The 26,453-nt window shown below is 47.3% G+C and overlaps 1 protein-coding gene across 1 annotated transcript; it reads left to right on the plus strand.

Annotated features, from left to right (window-relative positions):
* The first annotated feature begins 414 nt into the window (after window positions 1-414).
* ERCC4 (ERCC excision repair 4, endonuclease catalytic subunit) lies at window positions 415-26,453 on the plus strand. The gene is given in 12 exon segments (XM_049768890.1): window positions 415-720; window positions 722-805; window positions 2,133-2,313; window positions 4,783-4,978; window positions 7,193-7,400; window positions 10,255-10,435; window positions 10,786-10,914; window positions 12,132-12,242; window positions 15,315-15,927; window positions 17,699-17,791; window positions 22,680-22,792; window positions 25,655-26,453. Coding segments are annotated over 12 exon segments (2,958 nt in total). The 3' UTR covers window positions 26,398-26,453.

Here is a 26,453-nt window from a genome sequence, read left to right on the forward strand (position 1 = left end):
TAAAATAAAGTAAAATAAATAATAAAATAAATTAAGTTAAATAATAAATAAAATAAATAAAAAACAAAATAAATAAATAAAATAAAATAATGAAAATTAAATAAATAAAATAAAATAATAAAATAAAGTAAAATAAATAATAAAATAAATTAAGTTAAATAATAAATAAAATAAATAAAAACAAAATAACATAAAATTAAATTAAATTAAAAAATAAGTAATAAAATAAATAAATAAAATAAACAATACGTAAATAAAATAATAAAAACAAAATAAAATAAAGAGAAATAAAAAAATAAATTAAATTTAAAAATAAATAAATAAAATAAGTGATAAAATAAATAAAATCATAATAAAAATAAATAAAAAAAATAATATAATATAATAACTTTTTTTCTGGGGCGGCTGCGCCCTATGGGAGCAGCGCGGCTCCCTTTCGACTCCTTCCGTTTCCCTTCGGGCTTCACTCGGTTCCGCTCGGCTCCGCTCTGGCTCCGTTCGGCTCACTCGGCTCCCTCCGGCTCCCCACTCGGCTCTTTCCGGCGGCGCTCGGCCGCGGGCCCGGAAGCGCTCCATGGAGCACCGCCGGCCCGCCGTTGCCCGCCGCCTGCTTCCCGCCTGGCCATGGGCGCCGCTGCTGACTTCGAGCGGCAGCTGGTGCTGGAGCTGCTGGACGCCGAGCGGCTGGTGGTGTGCGCCCGCGGGCTGGGCGCCGACCGCGCTCCTCTACCACTTCCTGCGGCTGCACTGCCACCCGTCGGCCTGTGCGCTGTGCTGGTGCTCAACACGCAGGCCGTGGGAGGAGGTGCGCGGCTGGGAATGGGGGTCCCCTGGACAGAGGCGAGGCGTCGGAGGGAGACACTCGCCTCGGGGGAAGCAGGGGGGGTCTGAATGGGGGGGTACCTGCGACGGAAGAAGAGTGTGATAGTACTGAGATGGGTGGGAAGGGGACCCCCCCCCCAACAGGAGGATTACTGGGTGGCCACTTCAGAGAGGAGGGAAGACTTTGAGAAGGGTTTGGGGGGACCCCCCGAATGCAATGGGGAGAGATCTGGAGGAAGGTGCGTCTAGAACCCCAAAACTTGCTATGATGGGACCAGAGAGGCTGGAGATGGAGATGATCTGGGGCATACACGGACCCCCCGCTGAGAAGAGGCGGGACCGAGTTGGTGGGGCTCCCCAAGACTGGGAAGAAGAGCAAAAGCTGAAGATGTTGGGGGTGGCCCAGTAGGGAGAGGACTGCCCCTTACTTGGGGGCTGGTATTGGGGAGTGACCAATGCCTGATGAGCCCCCACATAAAGCAGGGAATGTCAGCCCAGATTGGTACCCCCCAAACTTCTGAGGGCAGACACCCTAATCAGCTACTGCTGCTGGGGACGCCAAAAAAGAAAAGTAGTACTGAAATGAAGGCCATGGGACCAGATCTGGTCTATACTGCATGGAGACAGCTCCTTTATCTGTCCAATACAGCAAATGTTCTGCCAACCTGGCTTTGACAGTGTTTTCCAGGCATTTAAAATCTTTTAAGTTACTGTTCAAAATGCTAATGAGGGTCAGAGAGATAGTACGAGGGTTTAAGGGCTTGCCTTGAAAGGGGTTCAATCTCCTAGCACCACATAGGGACCTCCAAGCAAACAGGAGTGACCCCTGAACACAACCAATCATGGCCTGAAACACACAAAACAAATGCTAATGAAAATGTGAGGATAATGATTTCACCCTGGAAACCCCAAAACAGACTGACAGCAGAGTCAGTAAGTCATTAAGAGTCATCAGCCCAGTGGGTTGATGGGTATAAAGGCAGAAATTACTAAGTGTTGGTTCTTATTAGTTCATTCTCTGGAGACTGAAAGACGTTTTAAACACAGGATGTTGCGGGGTGGAGTTGTGGCACAGCGGTAGTGTTTGCCTTGCATGCGGCTGACCCAGGACTGATCAAAGTTTGATCCCCGGCATCCCATAAGGTCCCCCAAACCAGAAGCGATTTCTGAGCACATAGCCAGGAGTAACCTCTGAGCGTCACCAGATGTGTCTTCCCCCCCCCCCAAAAAAAAAAAAAAAAAAACACAGGATGTCTGTTAAAAATTGTCTTGACTTTAAGCATGTACTCATGAAGTTTGATCTGATCTAGGAATATTTTATCAACCAACTGAAGCTCGACGGAGTAGACCACCTGCCCCAACGCGTGACCAACGAAATTGCAAGTAACAGTCGCTATGAGGTTTACACACAAGGGGGTGTTATCTTTGCAACAAGTCGGATCCTTGTGGTCGATTTCCTGACGGACAGAATACCTTCCAGTTTAATTACTGGTGAGTAGAGAAGACCGTATTACGTGTGGGTGCCAGGTCAAGGGCGGTTGAGGGATTCAACAGCTGACAGTGGTTGATGGGACTATTGGGGTTTCTCTCCTGGTAGTGCTCAGTGAATTCTGCAGTCCAGTGATCTAATCCTGGGCCTCCCACATGTGTTCCAGCCCATTGAGCCATCTCCCCAGTCAGGTTTTAATATTCTAATATTGGGACAGAGGGGCCATAGAGATAGTACAAGGGATAAAGTGCTTGTCTTTTACTGAGTCAAAGACAGGTTCGAACCCTGGCACCCTTTGAGCACCCACCCCTGGAGTCAGAGTTAAGCCCTGAGTACCAAGTACCAATGTATACCCCTAAAACCAAACCAAACCAAACAAACAAAGGAAGAAACAACTACAATGTTGTTTTATATATTAAAAAAAATAAAATTGAGTTTTAATGGTTTGTGACATTATATTCATTTCTGGTATACAACATAATTCTTAAATCCAAAATACAGCACTCCTTATTATGAGGGTTTGAGGGACATAATAAATACTGCCTTTGCAAGGCAAAGGCCCTACCCTCCTCCTTGCTATCACTCTGACCCTATTGACATTTTTAGAACCAGAAATCTTGATAAACTGCGATGTCTTTACTGCTTGGTCATAACGGATTGGCTTAGAGTTTGGGTTGGTTGGTTTCTCCTTTATTTTGAAATTGATAAAATGGGGGGGGGGGGTGTTTTACCTGCACATACTGACAGTACCACTAGAGGTCAGTGTGACTCCGTGAATGTCAGCTTCACCGGCAGAGGAAAAATCCTACTGAGCATCCAGGGTCCCTTCTGTAACTTGGAAGGATCCTCATGGAAAACACACTACTCTATCCACTTCCCTTTTCCCAGAGACATTGCAGGGCTGAGCTGCAGCCCTGAGTTCTTCATTTCTCCAACTCCCAGGAACCTGTCAGGCACTTTCACCAACTCTGGTGGGCTCCAGGAAAAGCTCAGCATCTGTGGCCCAACTTGTGTCCCCTCGCTGCCCTTTCACTTTATGCTCCCCAGCCTCCCCCTCAGGTTGTGCCGGCATCATCCAGTACTTTAATTCTTATTCACTTGTTGAGGGGCTGAATCAGAGCATTGTAGGCCCTTCCAGACTGGGTCCCCTTCCCCCTGGTGCCTACCTGGGCCAGCTTCCTACTCCTCGCTTGACTCAGTTTCTGCTCTCCCCTCTCCCCCCCCCCCCCCCCCCCCCGCCCGTAAATCAGGGACAATCACACTGTAAGGGTGAAGGAGGCCCATAAGTGAAGTTCTTAGCTTCATGCTTGGCATATTCTGTTAGGCGGGTTCCAGGAGGCAGGAATAAAATGATCCCAACAGAATTGGAAGCACCCCAAGTTTGGCGGATACATTAAGATGCCCTAGTCATGTTCATCCCACCAAAGCAAGTTTGTTAATAATAATCATGAGGGGTTAGAGAGATAGCACAGGGTAAGGAAGGTGCTTAGCTTCCTATGGAGTGCCAGGGATCGAGCCTGGGTCAGCCATGTGCAAGGCAAGATGTTTTCCCCTCTGTGCTGTCTCTGACCCCAATCTCAACTGGAACTCTTGATCCAGAGAGTCCCTACCGGGACTTTCCTCTCAGACCTTGCTGTTGAGACCATTCTGTCTCAGACCACACACTGCCCTCTCCTATATGATTCATTTCTCCCTGTGTCATGTGTTTACTTAGCCCCATAACCTGTTCAGGTCTCACTCATCTCTGGATGAGTTCCAAACAGGGGTGTATATCTGCTTTGCCAGCTCTCTCCCCAGCTGAGCACCCCATTCCCCACCCCCAGGAGGATGGAAGTCATCAGGGAAGGCAAGATAGGGGATGGATGGATGGATGGATGGATGGATGGATGGATGGATGGATGGATGGATGGATGGGTGGATGGATGGATGGATGGATGGATGGGTGGGTGGGTGGGTGGATGAATGGGTGGGTGGGTGGAGGGAGGGAGGGAGGGAGGGAGAGTAGATGGATGGATGGATGGATGGATGGATGGGAGGGTGGGTGGGTGGGTGGGTGGATGGGTGGGTGGGTGGGTGGATAAATGGATTGGTGGTTAGCTGGATGGATGTGTGTGAATGGATGGATGGATGGATGGATGGGTGGTAGATAGATGGATGAGTGGGGAGTAGATGATGGATAGGTGAGAGGATGAGTGGATGATAGATGGTGGATGGATGGATAGATGGGTGGGTGGGTGATCAGATGAATGAATGGGTGGGTAAGTAGGGGGGGATGGGTGAGTGGTTAGCTGGATGGATGTATGATGGATAGATGGAGGGGTGAGTGGATGGATGTGTGGGAGGGTAGGTAGGTGGGCGGATGGATGGATGATAGGTGGGTAGATGGATGGATGGATGGATGGATGGATGGGAGTAAGCATGCAGAACCACACTTGTTCCGTAGTTTAGATCCCACCTCCCCTTATGCCCAGGCATCTTGGTATACAGAGCTCACAGAATAATCGAGTCCTGTCAAGAAGCCTTCATCCTGCGCCTCTTCCGCCAGAAGAACAAACACGGTTTTATCAAAGCCTTCACAGACAATGCTGTGGCCTTTGACACTGGTTTCTGTCACGTAGAAAGAGTCATGAGGAACCTCTTCGTCCGGAAGCTCTACTTGTGGCCCAGGTGAGTGACATTTTGGAAGATAGCCTGCTGCCACCTGATTGCCTCTTTTTTTTTTGGTAGGGGGAGGCACACTCAATGCTGAAGGCTGACTCCTAGCTCTGTGCTTAGGGATCCCTCCTGGCAGTGCTCAAGCCAGATATCAAACCTGGATTGTCTTCATGCCAGGCAAGCTGTGCTGTTAGTGTCTCTCTGTACCCCTGATTTCCCACCTTAATTGAATTCAATCCTGCCGGGTAAGTTCCCAGCCAGTGGATCCGGATTCAGGGACTAAATGTCACCATGCCACAGATGGTCCTTTTATTTATTTATTTATTTATTTATTTATTTATTTATTTATTTATTTATTTATTTATTTTGGTTTTGGGGTCACACCTGGCAGCACCCAGGGGTTACTCCTGATTCTGCGCTCAGAAATCACTTCTGGCAGGAACGAGGACCATATGGGATGCCGGGATTCGAACCACCATCATCCTGGACCAGCTAGCTGCTTGCAAGGCAAGCGCCCTACCCATGTTCTATCCCTCCAGCCCTGCAGGTGGTCCTTTTAAAAAGACAGGCTTGGCAACTGGTTTTCTGGTAGCTGATCGCATCCCTCCATGCACAGCCTCTGCATTCTTGTCCATTTTATGACATTCACCCTACCAACCAGTGCACACGCGGACATAAGTGTATTTCCAAGGTTCTGACCAAGTCCTGACTTTTAGCTCAGACTCCATGTCCCGCTTTGAAAGGTTCCCATCAGGGACACGTGGCTCTGTGCTGCTGACCCATTTATGTAAATTTCGAGGGAGAACATCAGGTTTTGATTTGGAAGCATTTTACAGCCTCTACCATTCTCTCTTTTCTAGCTAAACCATCCTGTGTGTGAGTGGTGGTTATGGTCTGTCTCCTCTCCTCTCCTCTTTGCACCTTCTTTCAGGGGTCGAGATGCTTTTCCTATAAAAGGCTTAACCGTAGCCGTCTGCAGGGCTTTCTGCCCGGTCACCGTTAACACCAGCTGCTGCTGACAACCGAGGAACAGGCTTGGAGAGTTACAAATATAAGACATGTAGGTCTGGCCCAGACCTATTTTCTGACCCCTGCTTTATTTGAATAGTTTCATTTATTGAGGTTAAATGCATGCCTGGAAGCATTGTCATCTCTCCTCCTTGTTTTTCCCCTTTCCTAAACTCAGACACCAAGAATAAATTTGAAAACCATATTAACCCCAGACTGAAAATACAGAACCCTTAAAACAAAAAAAATAAGAATAAAAATAACCTGGAATCGGAGAGATAGCACAATGATAGGGTGTTTGCCTTGTACGCAGCCAACCCAGGAAGGACAATGGTTTGAATCTCATCATCCCATATGTTCTCCAGAGCCTGTCAGGACCAATTTCTGAGCCAGGAATAACCCCTGAGCACTGCTGGGTGTGACCCCCAAAAACAAAAATTAATTAATTAAAATTAAAATAACCAAGAGGCCGGAGTGATAGCACAGCAAGTGGGAAGTTTGTCTTGCACGCAACCGGCCCAGGTTCAATTCCCAGCATCCCATATGGTTCCCCCCCCCCAAGCCTGCTAGGAGCGACTTCTGAGCGCAGAGCCAGAAGTAACCCCTGAGCACCCTCTGGGCACACACACACACACACACACACACACACCTTAAAAACTGAAAACCATTTGCCTTTAGGTTCCATCCGATATGGTCCCCTGAGCCTGCCAGGAGTAATTTCTGAGCACAGAGCCAGGAGTAACCCCTGAACACCTCGAACACCTCTGGGTGTTCACACACACACACACTGAAAAAAGAAAACCATTTGCCTCTAGGTTGCATGTAGCTATGAACTCCTTCCTGCCAGGAGTAATTCCTGAGCACAGAGCCGGGAGTAACTCCTGAACACCTCTACGTAGACACACAAACACACACACACACACACACACACACAACACAGAGCCAGGAGTAACTCCTGAGCACTTCTGGGCTAGACACACACATACACACCTTAAAAACTGAAAACTGGGGGCCGGGCGGTGGCGCTAGAGATAAGGTGCCTACCTTGCCTGCGCTAGCCTAGGACGGACCGCGGTTCGATCCCCCGGTGTCCCATATGGTCCCCCAAGCCAGGAGCGACTTCTGAGCGCATAGCCAGGAGTAACCCCTGAGCGTCACCGGGTGTGGCCCAAAAACCAAAAAAAAAAAAAAAAAAAACTGAAAACTGTTTGCCCTTAGGTTCCACGTAGCTGTGAACTCGTTTTTAGAGCTGCACAAGCCTGAAGTGGTGGAAATTCACGTCTCCATGACCCCTGCCATGCTCGCAATCCAGACGGCGATCCTGGACATTCTGAACGCGTGTCTGAAGGAGCTGAAGTGCCATAACCCATCGCTTGAAGTTGAAGATTTGTCTCTAGAAAACGCCATTGGAAAACCTTTTGACAAGGTGCCCAGATTTCTTTGATTTTTTTTTTTTTTTTTTTTGGAAGCACGTTCATTGTGCTGTCTTTCCAAAGAATGAAGGTGATTTTCAGATATGCTGTGTTCTTGATAGGAATTTGTTGCTAGTTTAGAAGGAAACTGGCAGCAATTAAAAAAAAAAAAGGCTAAATTCTTGGGTTTACTGGAACAGGATGGCTTACAGTAAAAGCCATAGGTTGGCTGAGAATCGTACCTCTCTGGCACTGCAATTTTGCAATTATTATGACTTACTTCGGGGGAATTAAGAGGAGGGTAAATAGATGTTTTTGCTCTGAAATGACAATATTTGGAAAGCTCTAAATCAACTTTTATTTAGGAATGCTTCATAGTTATATGTGAGTTTATTACCTCTTTTGAGTAATAAAAAATAATTCTAGGCATTTTCATAACTGAGGGAAGAGAAAGTTTCTTGGTCTTAAGACCAAGAACAAGGTAAGACATCTAGGGGTTTTATTCTAATTTTTTAATCATAGATTAATATTAACACAGATTATATAAATATCTGAAATTGAATTACAGACCCAAAAATATGCTGATTTTATTTTTAGGCAATTTTTTAAAATACATATTTTGGTAAAACCACTTCCTAACTTTTAAATGCTAAATCACTCTCTTAGTCACTGGAAATAATAACAATATATTATTATTATAACCAATGATAAATAATGGTTATATTTAATTCACTTTCAAGGAAAAATTTGACCCCTAATTTCTCTGATTGTTTTAATTTATTTTATTATGAAATGATTTATTAGACCAACCTCTCTACTTTGTTTCTCTAAAAGTTCATTACATGTAGTAAATAGGACTAGAATACATTTTTTAATTTGGGGGCCATATCTGGTGGTTTTCTAGGCCAGTGATGGCAAACCTTTTTGAGCCCAAGTGCCCAAACTGCCGCACAAAACCAAAGAATTTCCTTAAAGTGCCAGCACGTCAATTAAACCTTAAGAACAAGATTTTCGTATCTATAAACTCTTTATAAATTTTATAAATTTAGGGGCCGGGCGGTGGCGCTGGAGGTAAGGTGCCTGCCTTACCTGCGCTAGCCTAGGAGACGGACCGCAGTTCGATCCCCCGGCGTCCCATATGGTCCCCCAAGCCAGGAGCGACTTCTGAGCGCATAGCCAGGAGTAACCCCTGAGCGTTACCGGGTGTGGCCCAAAAACCAAAAAAAAAAAAAAAAAAACAAAAAAAATTTTATAAATTTATTAATTGCGAACCTTCCTGCGTGCCAGCTGCAAGACCTTCGTGTGCCACTGCTGGCACGGGTGCCATAGGTTCGCCATCCTGGTTCTAGGCTTACACCTGGCTCTGTGCTCAGGTCCCAGCAGGACTTGGAACCATATGTTCTGCCAAAGATTAAACCTAGGTCTGCCATATGCAAATAAGCCACTACATGCTGTACTATCTCTCCAGACCCTCCATTTTCCCAAATCGCATACTTTTTGAGGGGGGAGTGGGTCATACAGCAATGCGCAAGGATTATTCCTGGCTCAATGCTCAGGAATCACTCCTGGTAGTGCTGGAGTGGGGCATGTGAAATGCCGGGGATCGAACCTGGGTTGGCCCCACACAAGACAAGTGCCTTACTGTACTGTTCCTCCAGGCCCCCCCTTTTTTTAATTTTCCATTCTTTTTAGTGGAAACCTTGAGGAAGTGTAAACTTGTACTCCCACATAACACAGTTGTAAAAACTTACCTTTCCTCAATAAAAGACACATAGGTAAATAAATACATGCTAAGGGGGAAATATTTCATAGAAAATATCATCCCTCATAAAGCTATCCTTTTTTTTTTTTTTTACTGAATTTCTACTTATCACACCCTGGTTTGTAAAACATGTGTCCAGATAACGAGATAATGAGTCCAGGTAACATCTTGTTAGAAAAAGAAACTATTGCAAGATGGTTTCATGGAGATGCACCCTCCTGTGGCAGATTGTCTAGGTGTCTGCCTGTGGTGTCATCTTGTTTGGTGTCTGCCCCATCATGTCAAATTGTTTCATTAGGTGCCCCAGTTCAAACTGGGCCCTCACCGGTCACTGGCAGTTCTGATGCCCTGTATTGGGGTTGTGAGATACATGGCCACACAATGATCCTACATCCTACCTGGGCTAGACCTAAAGCCTCTCTCCTCTTTGAGGGTCTAAAGATTCATTTAGATTTAGTCAGCTTTTAATTAAACAAATGTTTCCATCAATGAATCAAGCTTTTTAGAAAAAGAAAAGAACTGAATCTGAAACTGGTGGCCTGGTTCAGTGGGTGAGATATTGCCTGGCATACGGCCAATTCAAGTTTTATCCCTAGCAGCACCATCCACCTGGGCTCCTGAGCCAACCAGGAGTGATCCCTGAGTACCACCAGGTATACCCCTAAACCAGTGCTTAATAACACTGGTTGTTTTCCTGACTTAAGTTTGTCCCACATCTGGATCCATCCACTGCAGAATTAGAGCCCATTTGAATGTGTCTGAATCTTTTACTCTGATTCCTAAAACAAACAGTTGAGAAGCTGGTGTTTAACTGGCCTGATCTCTCTTGAAGAATAATGTAAATATATATAAAGATTAGGACTAGAAACTGGTGAGCTGAAATTTTTCTCTCCGTTTCCTTGGAGGATAATGTTTTAGACATTTTTCTTTATTGTCGCTTTTATTTTTTTCCTTTCCCTTCCTGTTATTGTGGCTAAATATCCCAAGATAAAAATTTAACTATTTTGAGGGAGAGCATTAGGGGTAGTGATCAACTGAAGCTTATCATCTGTAAGCCTGACTCTACTGAAGATATCTTTGCAGTACTCAACCTTACCCTTTTACAGACCATCCGCCATTATCTGGATCCTTTGTGGCATCAGCTTGGAGCCAAAACTAAATCCTTGGTTCAGGATTTGAAGATATTGAGGACTTTACTGCTTTATCTCTCTCAGTACGATTGTATCACGTTTCTGAATCTCCTGGAATCTCTGAGAGCAACTGAGAAAGCGTTTGGCCAGAATTCAGGTAGGAGATGAAAATGTTATTGCCAATATAGTCTTAATTCCCGGCTCTGTTCATAGTACCGGGATATAGGTTTTCTGTTTGCTCCTTTTCAACTTTTGTTAAATGTCCAAATCCATTCCAGGAGTGGTTTTAATTTGGGGTGGTTTTGGGGGGGTAAATGGGGGTTGAAGATTACACATGGCAATGCCCAGGGCTTACTGCTAGCTCTGGGCTTAGAGATCTTTCTAACAAGGCTCAGAGGACCCTATGAGATGCCACAGATCAAACCCTGGTCTGTTGTGTGCAAACTTATCTGCTTTGCTGTGATTCCAGCCCCTTAATAGCTTCTTTTGCTTTTCTTTTCCCCTTAGGTTGGCTGTTCCTTGACTCTAGCACCTCTATGTTTGTCAATGCCCGAGCACGGGTGTACCGTGTTCCAGATTCCAAAATGAGTAAAAAGGACAAAATGCTAGAAAAAGAGGAGCCAAAAGAAAGGCAAGGTATCTTGTTGTTTTGGGTCTTTGACCATGTCTTCAATGGAAGCGTTCACTATAGAGCTACCTGATAAGTTACTGTATTTTTGTTTTGTGCTTGATTCTACAGGAAAGTCTTTTAGTTATATTCCCCCCTTGAGTATATAACCTTTGCTGTGGGCTTGCGGTGAATGGCTTGGACTCTGATGCAGAACAGTTTCCACTCTTAAGAACTTTGATTACAAATGGGTGCTGGATTTTATCAAATACTTTCTCTGTGCCTATTGATAGAATCATACTTTTTTATCCATTTTTTTTCTTTCATTGATTTATATTATGGTGATTGACTTATATACGCTAAACCATATCCTTGCATCCTGCATGAATCCCACTTGGTCATGGTGTATGATGTTTGGATGAGTTGTTGGGTCCTATTTGCCAGTATTTTGTCTTTGCATATGTGTTGTCCTCTCTCACCACTTCTAATCAACATAACACTAGAAGTACTTACCATAGCAATTAGGTAAGAAAACACAATCAAGGGGCAACTAAATATGAGAATCTCTGAATCTGTTGATCTACATAAACCCTTTTCAAGAAAACAGATTCTGTAAATGATGATCATAATGATGATTGCGGAAAGCTCAAAGGTATGAGCATTGCCAGGTGTGACCCCCCTACCTCCCCTAAAAAAAATGATTTTGCTTTATTAGGGTGGGGACCAGAAGGTAGGCTCTCGAGCTGTGTTGTGTGAGCATCAGGCTCTTTCTGTCTACAGGCTGAGCTGGTCTATGGGGTCTCAGTGCAGATCTTTCCTGTCAGGCTTCCAGACTCAGGTCACCCCATCTGAGATCAGGAAGAGCCCAGACCCAGTGTGTTTTCTCCTCCATTTCCACGACCTGTGGTCCTACCCACTCTGGGCCCCCTGCTTGCCCTGCAGGTATTTCTCAGCCCTGGATGCTTGTGTTACCTCCAGCTTTAAAAAATGGGGCTGGAGAGATAGCACAGAGATAGGGCATTTGCCTTGCATGCAGAAGGACGGTGGTTTGAATCCCAGCATCCCATATGGTCTCCTGTGCCTTCCAGGAGCGATTTCTGAGCATAGAGCCAGGAGTAACACCTGAGCGCTGCTGGGTGTGACCCAAAAACAAAAACAAAACAAAACAAAAAGAAAAGGCTGGGAACACTTTTCCAGATGAACAAACACAGGGTGTTTAATGATGCTCCCCTTTCTTTCCATACAGAAATGAAGAAGGAACTGGTCCTAGAGAGTAACCCCAAGTGGGAAGCTCTGACGGAAGTGTTGAAAGAAATTGAGGCAGAAAACAAGGAGAGTGAAGTCCTGGGGGGCCCAGGTAAGAAAAGAGCTGATGACATTTTCTTTCTGGGGGGGGGTGGCCACACTCAGCAATGCTCTGGGTTTTTTTGCACTCGGGAATTACTCCTGACCATGCTTGGGGGACCATATGGAATGCCAAGGATTGAACTGGGGTCAGCCACGTGCAAGGCAAACACTACCCACTGTACTATTCTTCTGGCCCCTGACTTTATTTTCAGTCTGACAAGTGAGTGTTGTGTTTGATTAGCCCTTTAAGCATGCCTTTACTTACCTTGTTCCTAAACTGTGAAAGAATAAATTTTCAGTTCTGAAATCCTTGAGGCCTTCTTTCCATTCATTGAGGAGGACTCCTTCCATCCAATTATTTGTGTGTGTGTGTGTGTGTGTGTGTGTGTGTGTGTGTGTGTGTGTGTGTGTTTTGGGTCACACTCGGCAGTGCTCAGGGGTTATTTCTGGCTCCAGGCTCAGAAATTGCTCCTGGCAGGCACAGGGGACCATATGGGGCACCGGGATTCGACCTCCTGCATGAAAGGCAAATGCCTTACCTCCATGCTATCTCTCCGGCCCCCCATCCAATTCTTGAGGCATAGTCAACACATGAATTTACTGGGTTGGGGGCAGTTTTATCAATTTTCACTTTTCCTAGCAGTACAAGTATTTTCTTACTAATATGAAGATTCTGTTAATTTGTGTGAATGTAGGCAGATAAATCTAAAGAGCTGTTTTGTTGACTTGCTTGGAATAAAGTGTTTAATTTTGATGTTTGACCAGCTCCATATTTTCTCAAATGCTTTTGCTCTCTTAGTAGCTTGTCTTGGTTTCCTTGGCCAGTTCATGGCTGAATTCTCAATATCATCAAGTTTTTACATAATAGGTGTGTGTGTGTGTGTGTGTGTGTGTGTGTGTGTGTGTGTGTGTGTGTGTGTGTGTGTGTGTGTGTGTGTGTGTGTGTGTTCCCAGTAATAGAACTTCAGGCACAAACACTCAATACTCTGCCACCAAGCCACATCCCTGCCCTTGGCTTTAGCTTTTTAAATGCAGTGTTTTGTTTTAAAATGTTTGCAAAGCCATAGGTGTGTGTGTGTGTGTGTGTGTGTGTGTGTGTGTGTGTGTGTGTGTGTGTGTGTGTGTGTGTTCCCAGTAATAGAACTTCAGGCACAAACACTCAATACTCTGCCACCAAGCCACATCCCTGCCCTTGGCTTTAGCTTTTTAAATGCAGTGTTTTGTTTTAAAATGTTTGCAAAGCCAACCTTGGATTCTAGATGTCAGTCATCTTTGCTATTTCTTCCTTTGCTTTAAAGCCAAGAAAACCCTCCCCATCTGTGGGGGTAGAGATGATTTTTCCACCCCACCCCCTTTTATGTTTCCTCTGTGATTTCATATGTGACATTTGACTCTGTAATCCATTTGAAATTTATTTTGGTGTATAAGATCCTCCAAGAAGTGGGGGAGAGAAATGATTAATTTAAGAAGAGCTTCTTTGGAAGCCGCCAGTAGACCACTGCCCTCCTTTCAGAAGAACTATTTCTGGCTTCAACTTTACTCAAAAGATTTGCTTAATCCGGCCAGTATTTAATAAACAATCAGACCTTTTTTTTTTTAAAAAAAAAAAAAAAAAACCTAAGACCCTTTTTTAAGTTATATAAATGCCTTTTTAAAGTAATTCACTGCTACCAGATTGCATCACTTCTAAGAGTCCAAACAGCACTATAATCTTGAATTCTATAACCAAAAAAAAGCAAAAGTATGTTAAATTCTACCTTTATATATTTTGACCTTGCTGATCAGATAATCCTTGTTTCCAGTGTAATATCAGAAACTGTATCAGGCACTTAGTATGTTTGTTACTGTACCCTAAGTTCTGAACCCACTCTCTCCTCAAAAGTGTCAGCCTCAGGGCCGGGAAGGTGGCGCTAAAGGTAAGGTGTCTGCCTTGTAAACGCTAGCATAGGATGGACAGCAGGACAGCAGTTCGATCCCCCGGCGTCCCATATGGTCCCCCCCAAGCCAGGGGCGATTTCTTTTTTTTTTTTTTTTTGGTTTTTGGGCCACACCCGGCTATGCTCAGGGGTTACTCCTGGCTGTCTGCTCAGAAATAGCTCCTGGCAGGCACAGGGGACCATATGGGACACCGGGATTCGAACCAACCACCTTTGGTCCTGGATCGGCTGCTTGCAAGGCAAACGCCACTGTGCTATCTCTCCGGGCCCCAGGGGCGATTTCTGAGTGCATAGCCAGGAGTAACCCCTGAGCATCAAATGGGTATGGCCCAAAAAAACAAAAAAAAAAAAGGAAAAAAAAAAGTGTCAGCCTCCACAGCATTTTAAATCAAAGAGAGAGTTGAAGGATGCAGGTTAGGGAAGATGCAACTTCCAGGTTCATTTTTCCTCTATCTAGGGTATGTTTTTTCCTTACTTGAAGACTCTCCTTTTAAAAAAGTAGTAAATGCAGGAGCAACTTCTGAGTGTAGAGCCAGAAGTAACCTCTGAGTGCTGCCAGGTGTGACCCAAAAACAAAACAAAACAAAAATATATAAAAGTAGTAAATGGGGGGAGCGGGGGGGGGGGGGGCAGAGAGACCACAGCCATAGGGCATTTGCAATGCATACAGCTGATCCAGGACAGACCCGAGTTCGATTTCAAGCATCTCATATGGTCCCCAGAGACTGCCAGGAGCGTTTTCTGAGCGCAGAGCCAGGAGTAATTCCTGAGCACCGCCAGGTGTGGCCCAAAAACACAAAAAATAAAAAATAGTAAATCTTGAGGCCAGAGCAGTAGCCCAACAGGTTGCGATTTTGCCTTGCACACTGCCAACTCAGGTTCGATCTCTGGCATCCCATATGGTCCTGTGAGTCTGCCAGGAGTAATTTCTAATCACAGACCAAGGAGTAACCCCTGAGTGCCACCAGGTATGGCAAAACAAAACAAAAAATTAGCAAAATCAGCCATCTAAAACCCTTTTGGAATCTATTGGAAATGCTGTCATGTTCGGTGTTCAGAGGTATAGCGAGTGTCTTTCCTTTGAAAGGGAGGACTCAGGGAACACCCAGCCAGCCCAGTGACTGTGGTCTTTGTGCTGTCCCTAGGTCGGGTACTCATCTGTGCCAGTGACGACCGGACGTGTGCCCAGCTGCGGGAGTACCTCACCAATGGCGCCCAGGCCTTTCTGCTGAGGCTCTACCAGAAAACTTTTGAGAAGGATGGCCGGGCCGAGGAGGTGTGGGTGAAAGGCATGAGGGAGGAGGGCACGAGAAGAGGCATGAAAGCTAGCAAGGGGCCCCGAGACGCAAAGAGCCGAGCCAGGGCTCCTGCCAAAGAGAAGATAAGCAAGAAGAAGAAGAAGAAGCCGCGGCTGACGCTCACTCAGATGGTGGCCAAGGCAGAGGAGCCAGAAGTGGAAGGGGAGACCCCAGAGGAACATCCTGGAGACCCCAGCAGCAGCCCAGAAGACTGCCTCGAGGACAAGGCCCCACCTGAGGACTCCCCTCCCATCGTGCCCTTGTCATCTGACGCCGCCTATGGCCTCCTCAAGGACCCCCTCACCATCATCCACCCGCTTCTGGGATGCAGCGACCCCTATGCCCTGACCAGGGTCCTACATGAGCTGGAGCCCAGATATGTGGTTCTGTACGATGCAGAGCTGACCTTTGTGCGACAGCTTGAGATTTTCAGGGCAAGTAGACCTGGCAAACCTCTGAGGCAAGTGGCAGCATCTGTGGGCCGATGGGGCCTTTTGCCCCAACCACTGTTAGGAAGGAGGTAGCTCATTGTCGCCAAACCCAGGTTTTGCATTTTTGATGAATCGGGGCCGTTGGCCAGCAGGATCTGGGGTGGGGGGTGGTCTTCCTGCCCTCCCATCACTCATTCTCTGTCCAAATTCTGGTAGACATTGCTCATCTTCTATGGGACAGTTGTTTCTGCACAGGCCCGGGAAATGTTAATAAGGGCCAACCAAGTTCGGTGCACTTTCTGTCATCATGATTCAGCTAAGTAATTTCGATCCCGCCACACTGTCCTTCTTGTCTGCATTCCCAACGTGCAGCCACATAAAAACCGAAGCCCCAGAGAGAATTATTGCGCCCCTGTCCTCTTGAGTCTCTAGACAGACCACATGAAACATAAAATAAGCTACAGGAATATCAGATAGGAAAGCGATGCCTTTCTCCCCGCTCACCCCCAAGAATATAGTGTTCTGGCTCGTCAATCTAAGGGGACATAAACAGCAAAATTAATATCCTGAACTCGGGCTGAACCAGACAGAGAGCCAAGAGCAGCTTCCCTGCAGCGTGTCACGAGCACAGCCTTGCACAGATAATTCTGGGTGCAGAGATTGTACGTTGGAGGCTGGGGAACTGTCCATACTTTGCTTTGGATCAGCTTCGCCAGTCACTGGCGCAATGCTCCCAAGTACTCAACTGACTGAGATCCCAGTGTCTAGAATCTGTACGTCACAGAATCCAGGAGACGGGGAGTCTCTGGGCCCCTCCTGGTCATCAGTGGGAAACTGAGGCCCCAAAGTGATCTGATGACCCATGAGTGCCCATAGTGGCACATGGTGGGGGAAAGCTGAGGTCTTTGGACCCCTCTCCCCCTGTGTCCTGTCCAGAATCATTTCCCTGCCCAAGATTTCCTGAAAATAGAGCCTGGAGGAGTAGAGAAGTGAAGAGAGGAAAGGCAGCCAGGCCAATGGAGGGCAGACATAGGGGAAGGGGACAGCAGCCCTGGCTGGGCTAAGAAGAAAGGACAGAGCAGGCGGTTTCTCCTGCTCCTTGGCAGCCAGAGCAGGCAGGAAGGACAGCAGAGAAAGAGCTAGAGGGAAAGAGCCGGTGATGGTTGGAGGAACTCAGCAGGTCCCACACAGTGTTGTCCACACACTTACAAGTTATGAGATCACCAGGTGTTGTGCATCCGAAAGAGCAGAGAAATTAGTTGTGAAGATAAAGGTCATTATATATACAGAGAGAGAGAGAGAAATAGAAATAGAGATTTCTTATGTTGATTTTTCACAAGCATAAACTCTCCTAAGCTGCTTTTTCTAACCACTCGCCAACACTCTAAATGCCATTTTGGCAAAAGTGTGAAAGGAAAAAAAAATTGAACCAGAGAGAACCTGCCGAGGGGTGTGTTTTTCTGATTCATGTATTGTTCGGAGGAAATTCTTTCCTCTTAATTTTGTTCCCCTTTATTAGATTTCAGTGTTGACCCAAACTTTCTTCCGCCTTTTGGCAAAAAGGGAAAACAAACATACACACCAAAAACAACCAGAACCCATGTGGTAATGGGACCCTCAACGGGTGGGGTTTCTAAGCAGCTTCATTTGGTGATTAGTGGAGCCTTTTTTCCTTGGTCAAATATTTACTGTTCGGGCATTCAAGGTTGCTGATTGCAAATATTGTGTGGTTCCTTCCTTCCCAGGATCAAAAGTCTATTTTTTTAACACCAGTCTGACCTTGTCCTGTCTTCTTTGCAGGGTTTACTTTCTTATCTACGGAGGGTCCACCGAGGAGCAGCGCTACCTCACTGCTCTGCGCAAAGAGAAGGAGGCTTTTGAAAAACTCATCAGGTAATTGGTTCCAGATGCCCTCCTGGGCCAGAGCCAAGGGCTGCCCTGCAGATCAGTCAGGGAGTGCCCAGGAATCCTCGGGAAGAAGACAAGGGAGGGGAGAGGCAGGGAAGGACCAGTCTCAGCCCCTCCTGGCCTCTACCACTTTCCCAGGCAGCCAGCAAAGCAGCTCATCTTCACTTTTCCACTCTTCAGCTGTTGAATTGAGTCAGAAATGGGGAGCAAACTTTTCTCCTTTGAAAGAAAAAGGGCGCAAAACCCAAGAACTGGAGAGCCACAGGGCTATGTTTTTAAGCACTAGGTTCTTAAAGCTTCTCTCTCTCCCTTGCCCACCCTTTGCCTCCACCATGCCCAAATTTTTGCTTTCCCTTTGAATTTTGTGTTTGTTTGCTTGTTTGTTATATTCCCCTTGTGAAATGTCTGTTGTCAGCTTTACTGTTTCTTGGGAAAAGCTTTCTGACCCAGTGTCACTCTCCATAGTCCCGTGGGGATAATGAGTTTTAGATCGTGTGAAGTTTGTCTCTGAACAGTGTGTGTGTGTGTGTGTGTGTGTGTGTGAGTGAGTGAGTGAGTGAGTGAGTGAGTGAGTGAGTGAGTGAGTGAGTGAGTGAGTGAAAGTGACCAGTACTGTTGATTCCAGATAGAAAAATGCTTTCAAGGGACCAAGTGGGAGTAATTTGTGCTTTCTGGCTGGCTCCCTCTGCCTGAACCCAGCACCATTACTTCGCTCAGGTCCTGCCCCCCCCCCCCCACACACACACACACACACGTTTGAAGAATGTGCCAATAAGCTCCCTCAAAAATGCCAGCAAAGAGATGAGAATTTGGTGAGGGATCATGAACCAGAGGATCTTTCAGTGGGACTTGCCAGGTAGGGCTGGCTGGAGCATCGAGGTGCAGAGACCAGGCTCATCAAGAGGGAATCCCAGCCTGGAATAGGCTGTGTAGGCCTCACCCATGGCCCTCTGAGGGCAGGAATTCTCTTGGTACTCAGAGTGGAGTCTCCTATGGATCACCTGCCCCCCAGCTGTGCTTGAGATGTGTGCGCCCCATCTGGAGCCCAGGGATAGCCTTCCTGGGTTCAGGGTGTTTACGGAGCCCCATGGAAAAGCAGATGGCCACGGAACTCTTAACTGTAGAGGACCTCAGTTGGCCCTTGGTCCTCTGAACCACTACATACCTTGACCATAGACACTGCTTTAACCATGCAATGATTGGTCAGTCATTGAACCCCAGGAAAATATCTTCTTTTTATTTTTTTTTATTTATTTATTTTTTGGTGGGTTGGGGGAATTAGAGGTCACAACCAGCCATGTGCTTGGGGGACTGTAAGGTGTCAGGAGTTGAACTCCAGCCTTTCTTCCCTCCCTCCATCCCTCCCTCCCTCCCTCCTCCCTTCCTCCCTCCCTCTCTCCCTCCCTCTCTCCCTCCCTCTCTCCCTCCCTTCCTCCCTCCCTCCCTCCCTCCCTCCCTCCCTCCCTCCCTCCCTCCCTCCCTCCCTTCCTTCCTTCCTTCCTTCCTTCCTTCCTTCCTTCCTTCCTTCCTTCCTTCCTTCCTTCCTTCCTTCCTTCCTTCCCTCTCTCTCTCTCCCAAGTTCTAATACCATCACACAGCAGTCAGCTGAGACTGCCCTTTACTGACTTTCCCAGAAATCTGGAGGAACCTGAGAAGATTTTTTTGTTTGGTTTTTTTTCTTTTTCTTTTTTTTTTTTTTTTTGCAAACCAATACAGATGTGAGACTGCACCGCCCTAGAGTGTCTGCACCGTGCACAATGCTCCTGCCAGGACCTCCCTGGCTGCGAGGCTGTAAGAACAAAAGCCGCCGGAGCACTTCAAAAGAACCAGAGGACAAGATTGGGCAAACTGGCAGTGAAAGGATTGTTTAGCTGGACCCCAGATCAGTAGATTACAGAGGGCAAGTGCAGAGGGGAGAGAAGAAAAGAAGATTGCATTCTCAAGTATTGATAATAAAACGCTCCCAGGGTGGGGGGGGGGAGACAAAAAAAAAACATTAGCAATATCAATCTCAGTATTCATAGTTCTAGAAAGGTCATTGCGTTTCCAAGGAAAGACTCAGATGATCTGAAAGTTTATGGTCCCAGAGTCAGGCATGCATATCCTTGAGTGAATGCCCACTGGGGGCGTCCAGCTTGACCCCTCCACTCGCTCGCTTTTCATGTTTTACAAGCTAGTCTGTGTCGATGAAGATGTGCCAGCAAAGGGAAGAAGCCAGGCACTTTGGTTTAGGCGTCACCTAGAGGTACTCAGGGTTTACTTCTTGCTCTGTCCTCAGGGATCACTCCTGGTAGGACAGGGATACCCTGTGAAGTGCCAGGAATCGAACCCAGGTTGGCCACATGCAAGGCAAGTGCCCTGCCTGCTGTTGTATTCTCTGACTCAAGATGCGGTACTTTTAGATAGAAATGGGAATCCAAAATTTTTTTCATCATTATCCTCTTGCTTCTGAGGAATGAGATGCAGTGACACTGTCAGTGTTCAGAGCCACTCACATGTTAGACGTGTGCTCAGCCACCCCAGCCACCCCAGCCACCCTACCTCCGTCCCACCCACCCCGCCCCCGTCCCACCAGGATTAACCCAGATTATGATGCTGAAAGCCTGGGACAGAGTGTTTATGATTAAGGTCTGTTCTGGTTCAGATTAATTGAGCTCACTGGCTTGAGAGCTCAGCCATGGTTTTTACAGCTCAGGTTTCATGTCAGGGCTGTCTTGTCTTGTTTTCTTCCCCTCCTTGTCTAGATAGACATTGCAGTGATAACATTTTGCAGTAATGGAAGGGTCTTTTTATATAATGGCTTGTTGGAACCCTTGTGGAATCCTCTGAGGAGACACCTGCTTTTAGCTAAATTGTGGGGACTGAGGGGATGAGGTCACTGTACTGGGGTGTAGTAGCAGCTGACACGGAACCAGGGCTGATTTGGTGCCGGACGCTATTCTAGTATATGCCTTGGATCTGTTATGTAAGAGTGTGTGTGTGTGTGTGTGTGTGTGTGTGTGTCTGTGTGTGTGTGTGTGTGTGTGTGTTCACTGTTGATGGTCAATCTCTCTTTTGCTTCTAACTCAGTTCTGATTCCAGAGTCTTCTCTACCAGGTTTAAGGTCCTGGATTCCCTTGAAACTAGGAATAGTTGTGTGTGTGTGTGTAGTTGTGTGTGTGTAGTTGTGTGTGTGTGTGTTCACTGTTGATGGTCAATCTCTCTTTTGCTTCTAACTCAGTTCTGATTCCAGAGTCTTTTCTACTACCAGGTTTAAGGTCCTGGATTCCCTTGAAACTAGGGATAGTTGTGTGACTGTCCTTGGAGGCAGAGGAACAAGCATAGCGCATAATCAAGTACCCCATGTCTGTGTTCAGACACGCATGGGATGGGGTTCACATGAGCCCTGCTGCAGAGGATGGAGATGACGCCTTTCCTTACTTGTTTAAATTTTCAATGAGCTATAGTAAAGTAAATCTTCTGCATTGCATGTTTGAGGCCCTGGATTCTATCATTGACACAACAGCGAAAAAGGGAGAGATCTGGGCAGATGTTGAACAGCAGATAGGGTGCATGTGCCTGGCCCAGGCCTGCACAATCTGGGTTGGGTTCCTGGTATCACCAGAACAGCCCTGGGTCACACACACACACACACACACACACACACACACACACACACACACACACACACACACACACACACACACACACACACACACACACACACACACACCCCGGCCGCCTATACTTGGGGCCTGAGCTGGATCACATCCTTGAACCCTTGCACTGAACAGCTGGTCTGATTGTTGGGAGATTGCTAGTGGGGGTCCCCCCAAACCATTCAAACACAGCTCAAAAGGACTCCTGAAAAATAAGGGAATTGAGTAAGGATAGATCCTGAGCAGTGGTGGAGGGAAGCCAGCATTTGGGTAGGAGAGAAGGGGAAGTGTTGTAACTTAGTGTGTAGAAATCACAACAGTGATATTGTAAATCACAGCTATTAAAAAATTTTGAAGGGGCCAAAGCAATAAATAGCACAGCAGTCTAGAGGGCATTTGTCTTACAAATATGGCCAGCCCAGGTTCAAGCCCTGGCATCTCATATGGTCTCTCAAGCCTACCAGGAATAACTCCTCAGGTTACACTGCTGGGTGTAGCTCAAAAATTAAAATATAAAAAACAAAATGCTTTTTAATTATTTTTTGGAAGGATAGCTCTCCAGTAGAAAAACTACTTTCATACGTTAACTAATTTCATACATTGATTCTTCCATTCAACTTAAGAGAACTTAAAGGGACTTATTATCAAGAGCTGTGTTTATTTTATTTGGGGGGTACTGCTCCACTGCTGCTCAAGGAATCAATCATTTAGCTGGGCTGGGAATCAGATCTGGGGCCCGACTTCTCCCTCTTCTGAACCTTTGATTCTTAGCCATCCTGATATCTGAGGATCTGAAGGCATCATAACAGAAATGGTTTCTGTCTCTCTCAAAGGCCCAGAAATCTCATCTTCTCAAAAGCTCTGATAATCTCGGGGAAAGTCAGTCAGTCAGTCAGTCTGTCTGTCTGTCTGTCTGTCTGTCTGTCTGTCTGTCTGTCTCTCTCTCTCTCTCTCTCTCTCTCTCTCTCTCTCTCTCTCTCTCTCTCTCTCTCACTCACTCACACCACATATAAACACACTTGTACCTCTCTGTGCCTGAGGGAGAGCGATCAGAGGATACCAGCTCCCCCCAGTCCCCACCCTGAGCACTTTCAGCACTCAGTCATTGCCAGTACCCAGATGTGGTTCTTGATGCCCTTGCATAGCTCAGTTCCCATGTTAACCCTTTAGCAAAGATTGAAATCGGGGTTGGGAAAGGACTTTGAGGTGACGTTTCTCCTGTTCCCCAACACCAGGGAGAAGGCGAGCATGGTCATCCCCGAGGAACGAGAAGGCCGCGATGAGACTAACCTGGACCTAGCCAGGGGCTCCACGTCCAGCAGCGTCACCCCTGACACCCGAAAAGCAGGTGAGTCCTGGCCCATGGCTGGGTGCACCTAGGAATGGGGTTAGGGGGGCTGGTGAATTCCAGAGCTCTGTGCCCCCTCTCATTTGTTCAGCCACACACTGGGCCCCACTCGTTTTCTTTATGGATTGAAGGCTTCCTGCTGGAAACCCCTAACCCAAGCAAGAATCAGTTCCATCTGTGTGGCTGGTTCATATTCTGAACACTTTGGGGATTTTTTTGGGTGGGGGTGCTGAAAGGTTACTCCTGGCTGTACACCCAAGAATCATTCCAGAAGACTCAAAGGACCATATGGGGTGCAAGAAATCAAACCCGGGATGGCCATGTGCAAGGCAAGCGTCCTACCCACTATACTATCATTTGGGCCCCTCTGGGCACTTCTTTTTTTTTTGGGGGGGGGGGGTCACACCTGCAGTGCTCAGGAGTTACTCCTGACTCTACGCTCAGAAACCACTCCTGGCCGACTCGGGGGACCATATGGGATGTCGGGATTCGAACCACTGTCCTTCCACATGCAACACAAACGCCCTATCTCCATGCTATTTCTCTGCCACCCACCACCACTACCCCCACTCGGCACTTCTGTGAGCAAAAGTCCCCAGCTCACCTTGGACGGTCCAATTTAATGCCTTTGGTGGGACCTGGCATTAGCTGCCACCCCTGGGGCTGTTTTGTGAGTTGCTCCCTGGGTACTTGGCTGATCTGGTCTCCTCATTGCCTCTCACAGGATAGCAGAATCCCAGGTATAGCCTCTTCTAGGAGTTTTCTCCCTCCCCATGAACCAGCCAGGTAGCATGATAAAAACAAAACAATTGCGTGTTTTGCCTGTTTGGGGACTCTCAAGCAATGTCAGGGTGGCAGGCCACAGGCATCATGGTTCAGCAATTCTGAACTCAAGTCTGCATCTTGGGCATCTGTCAGAAGTGTTCCTTAAGACATGCTTTGGGAAATGCTAACTCAGCATCTATTTATTTAGTTTGGGGACCACACTAGAGCCTACTACTGGCTCTGCATTCAGGGATCACTCCTGGCTGGGCTTTGGGGACCATATGGAGTGCCCAGAATTGAATCTAGGTCAGCCTCATGCAAGACACACACTATCTCTGGTCCCATCTGTGTTTTGTTTAGTTTTGTTTGGGAACCACACCATCAGTGCTCAGGGGTTACTCCTGGTGGTGGGAAATCACTCCTGGTAGTGCTGGGGAACCATATGCCAAGTATTGAACCCTCATTGGCTGCGTGCAAGACAAGTGCCCTACCCACTATACTATCCCTCCAACGTGTATATGTATTTTTTTTAAGATTCCATTTACAAAAAAAAAAAAAGATTCCATTTACATCATCTAAGTTGGTGACATTTTATGCAAAGATGCAGAGTTGTCAGATACATAAAGTTTGACTGTAGCGTATCAGACACCACACGGAAATCAGATCTGACCTTTTCTTTTTTCTTTTTATTTTCTTTTTTTTTACAGTGTTGAGGATCCACCCAGGATCTCATGCATGCAGGGCATGTGCTCTACCACTGAGCTACATCCTGACTCCAGTAGTTTGACCTTTGGCACCCATCCTGTGAGCCAATGTTTCCAAAGTGGGTGATGCCACTGCCACCCCCAGGACTGCTAGAATGGGGTGGGTGGACAGGGGACATTGTCTTCTCCCCCCCCCGAACTGTTCAGTTGGGCCCTTCTGGCTTACTGTGATGTTTTGACTCCAGAAGTGTTGATTGTCATGTCAGGCGGCCATGCCTGGGCTGTTAGAAAGGACTTCGAGGCCCTGACCTGTGTTGACAGTCGCCTCTCCTGTGAGGAGTTTCTTTTTTTTTTTTTGGTTTTTGGTTTTTGGGTCACACCCGACAGCACTCGGGTTACTCCTGGCTCTAAGCTCAGAAATCACTCCTGGCAGGCATAGGGGACCATATGGGATGCCGGGATTTGAACCACCATCCTTTTGCATGCAAGGTAAATACCCTACCTCCATACTATCTCTCTGGCCCCACTGTGAGGAGTTTCTATCCCCCTCTGCATGTAGCAACAAAAGCTTTTGTAAAGGAGTTAGTTTCAGGAGACCCAGCTGAGCACCACTCAGAAGCCAAATCCAGAGTCTGTGCTAGAAGCAGACTGTTCTGGTGACTGTGAGCCAATCAGTATCCGGAGAACTCACAGCCCTGTTTCCAAAGGGCAGTTATAAAGACAAAAATTATGTCCTAGGGTCTCAAGCAATAATACAAAGGGAGGTGGGTGGTGGAGAGATAGCCCAGTGATAGGGCGTTTGCACGCAGCCAATACAGGACAGACAGTGGTTCAAATCTCGGCATCCCATATGGTCCCCCGTGCCTGCCAGGAGGGATTTCTGAGTACAGAGCCAGGAGTAACCCCTAAGTGCCACCGGGTGTGACCCCAAAACAAAAAATAAGCAAACAAATACAAGAGACCAGGGCACTTGACTTTGTACATAACCATCCCAGGTTCAACCCCTGGCATCCCAGATGCCCCCCCCCCCCAGCACCACCTGGAGTGATCCCTGAATGCAAAGCCAGGAATAACCCCCGAGTATGACCAGGATTGGCTGCAAAACAACCAAAAACTTTTAAAAAATAAGAAAACAAGGATAGGCATGAGAGCACAACAGTGGGCACTTGCCTGCTGACTTGGGTTCAATCCTCGGCATCTCATATGGTCCCTTGAGCCTACCAGGAGTCACTGCTGGTGCAAAACCAGAATGAACCCCTGAGTACCTCTGAGTGTGGCCCAAAACCCCCACCAAAAATCTTTTTTCTAGCCTGACTCCTTTGGGTCCCCATCCTGGCCAGTTCTTTCTCCAGGTTCTGGTGACTTGAGTGCTCCTGTCCTGTGCTTCTTCCAGGTGGCCAGGACTGCAGCGGCCCACAGCAGAGCATTGTGGTGGACCTGCGCGAGTTCCGGAGCGAGCTGCCCTCCCTCATCCATCGCCGGGGCATCGATATGGAGCCAGTGACCCTGGAGGTGGGCGACTACATCCTGAGCCCCGACATGTGCGTGGAGCGCAAGAGCCTCAGCGACCTCATCGGCTCCCTGAACAACGGGCGCCTCTACGGCCAGTGCGTGGCCATGACCCGCTACTACCAGCGGCCGCTGCTGCTCATCGAGTTCGACCCGGGCAAGTCCTTCTCGCTCACACCAAGGGGTGCCCTACATCCCGAGATCTCCAGCAGCGATGTCACATCCAAACTGGCCCTCCTGACGCTGCACTTTCCCCGCCTGCGCCTGCTCTGGTGCCCATCCCCTCATGCCGCTGCTGAGCTCTTCGAGGAGCTGAAGCGCAACAAGCCGCAGCCTGATGCGACCGCAGCCGTGGCCATCACCGCTGACTCCGACACCCTCCCCGAGTCGGCCAGGTACAACCCGGGCCCCCAGGACTTCCTGCTCCGCATGCCAGGGGTCAGCGCCAAGAACTGTCGTGCCCTCATGAACCATGTACGGAGCATCGCAGACCTGGCCACCCTGTCGCAGGCACAGTTGGCAGACGTGCTGGGCAACGCGGCCAGTGCCAGGCAGCTGCATGACTTCATCCATACCCCTTACAGTGCTGCCACACCGGGCCTGGCCAAGGGCAGGGGGAAGAAGTGAGCTGAGCTGGTGGCCGCCAGCTCAAGGCTGGTATCCATGGAGTAGCTCCATGTTCC

The sequence above is a fragment of the Suncus etruscus genome, chromosome 2 (genome assembly GCF_024139225.1).
Source record: "Suncus etruscus isolate mSunEtr1 chromosome 2, mSunEtr1.pri.cur, whole genome shotgun sequence".
Lineage (NCBI taxonomy): Eukaryota > Metazoa > Chordata > Mammalia > Eulipotyphla > Soricidae > Suncus > Suncus etruscus.